The sequence below is a fragment of the Dendroctonus ponderosae genome, unplaced genomic scaffold (genome assembly GCF_020466585.1).
Source record: "Dendroctonus ponderosae isolate FM_Combo_2020 unplaced genomic scaffold, Dpon_F_20191213v2 Dpon_F_20191213_5, whole genome shotgun sequence".
In the NCBI taxonomy this organism is placed as follows: domain Eukaryota; kingdom Metazoa; phylum Arthropoda; class Insecta; order Coleoptera; family Curculionidae; genus Dendroctonus; species Dendroctonus ponderosae.
The window spans coordinates 15,677,730-15,679,547 of NW_026018715.1; the positions used below are offsets into that span (position 1 = coordinate 15,677,730).

Sequence of the window (1,818 nt, forward strand, 5' to 3'; positions counted from 1 at the left end):
TGCAATAATCTTGCGCCACCCTTGCACAAAACGACGATAATTTTTCTAATTTCATAGACAACAGAAGACTGTATTTTTTCTACATAACCCCCCCCCCCTGAATTTACAGCTGGATCCGCCCCTGTCCTCAGGGTCTTAACGTTCCGTTGCCCTGAGGATGCCAAAATAAATATGGCGAAACGTCGGCAATTTTAAAAACAGGCTGTTGGTTTTTGCATCGATTCAAATCCCTTGATCAATTCAAGTATTTTGAAGCGGTTGAGGTGAGAGTTGAAAGTGGTGAAAGTTGAGTTTACCGATTGAGTTGGACGCCCCACTGCAAACAATGGCGAAAATGGCGCCCACTAGTCCACCGCCAGCAGTGAACAGTTGAAATCCTGCTGCTTCCCACCTAGTCAATCCTGATCTAAGCAGAATAGCGAAATCGCCCACTTCGTGTGGAATTTCGTGGACCAAAATCGCTATGGTGGTTAGAACTCCTAGACTGGGAGAGACTAGAAAGGCCCCGCCCAATGATAGGCCGTGGGTGAAGTTGTCGATGACATTGGCCAGAAGATTCAGATATCCTGATACCTGCAAGGACAAAAAATGACTCATTCCAACCACGAGCGCTTCGTTTTTGGCAACTTACTCGTTTTTCGTCCACTTCAAAGGAACCGAGCATCTTCTCCAAGGCAATAAAGGTGATGAGTCCACACAGAATGAGCATCCCGCTCGCCTGTTGCGACCCTTCAGCAAGGACAAACATGTTTTAAAACCCCCATTGTTGCAATTAATCTATCGAGGTCGCACTCAATGTATTTATAGTGTTTTATCTCGCAAAATGCATAGTTGGGGCCCCATGGGTCAAGGAAAACATTATCTATCATCCCATGGACAGTGGCTAGTTTTTAAATTTCCTGAGCCAAACTGGCGGTTTACGCAAATAATTCCCTCATTCTTACCAGCATTTGAGGCATTGATGGTGTAGATCTCGGGGAGGGAGTGCAGGAAAACGTCTGCTAGCAGGGCGCCTACCGCGAAGCTCAATATTGTCTTCAACTTGTTTGAAACAACTGCAATAGAACAAAACAATCATCACTCTCATATGTTAAAGTGCGTGCAACTTTGGCGTTTAGCTCCTTTCTCAGCGTCCTGTTCGAGAGATTAGCTCTTCTCCGTTAGGATCCGATTAGTCATATCTGCTTAATACCATCCGTCTTCTATTCCTACTAACTGCAAATTGAGGAGTTCGGCACAACTTCTCGACAAGACATTTTTTGAGTGTTTTTGTGTCCAAACCAGTTCTAATAACCAGCTCTGAAGATGCGCGAAGAAACTTTCGCGACGGTCTAAAATCCTGCAAACTTCACTAGTTTCTGACAAGCAAATACTGATTTGTAGATAAGTTCTATATTGTTGAGGCGGATTCATTTTTTACGAACTTCTTTTTGGGTATTTCGCCTCAAAAATTTTTGTCTTTAAAAGAGACAGAATTTCCTCACGTCTTTTATTACAGATTGATAAACAGTGCTCCTATTTCGCAATAAGAACGAATTATTTATCAAAAAGTAATCAAGAACTGTAAGAGAAAATTCCAATTAGTAGAGAAATTAATTTGAAAAATTACCTTGACGCATTATTATTACCTTATTGCACTCGCAAGAAATTTTATAAATTACATTTTTTGTATTTTCAGTTTTGAAGATAGTTCTAATATTAATTTTTTTACCTACTCCTTTAATTTGATCTGAAAGTCCCGGAATAAATGGAATGAAAAGGTTCGTAATAGGTTTATTTTGATTTTGTTTTGTTCGTGGGAATTCTATTTCGTTAAAA

The 1,818-nt window shown here is 40.6% G+C and overlaps 1 protein-coding gene across 1 annotated transcript; it reads right to left on the reverse strand.

Moving 5' to 3' along the window:
• Nucleotides 1–225: 225 nt before the first annotated feature.
• Nucleotides 226–1,086, reverse strand: LOC109542058 (zinc transporter ZIP13-like). The gene is made up of 3 exons (XM_019911108.2): nucleotides 945–1,086; nucleotides 632–729; nucleotides 226–573 (listed from the first exon to the last, which is right to left on the reverse strand). Exons 2-3 carry the CDS (start codon nucleotides 707–709, stop codon nucleotides 241–243), a joined length of 411 nt encoding a protein of 136 aa, XP_019766667.2. The 5' UTR covers nucleotides 710–729; nucleotides 945–1,086; the 3' UTR covers nucleotides 226–240.
• Nucleotides 1,087–1,818: the final 732 nt, after the last annotated feature.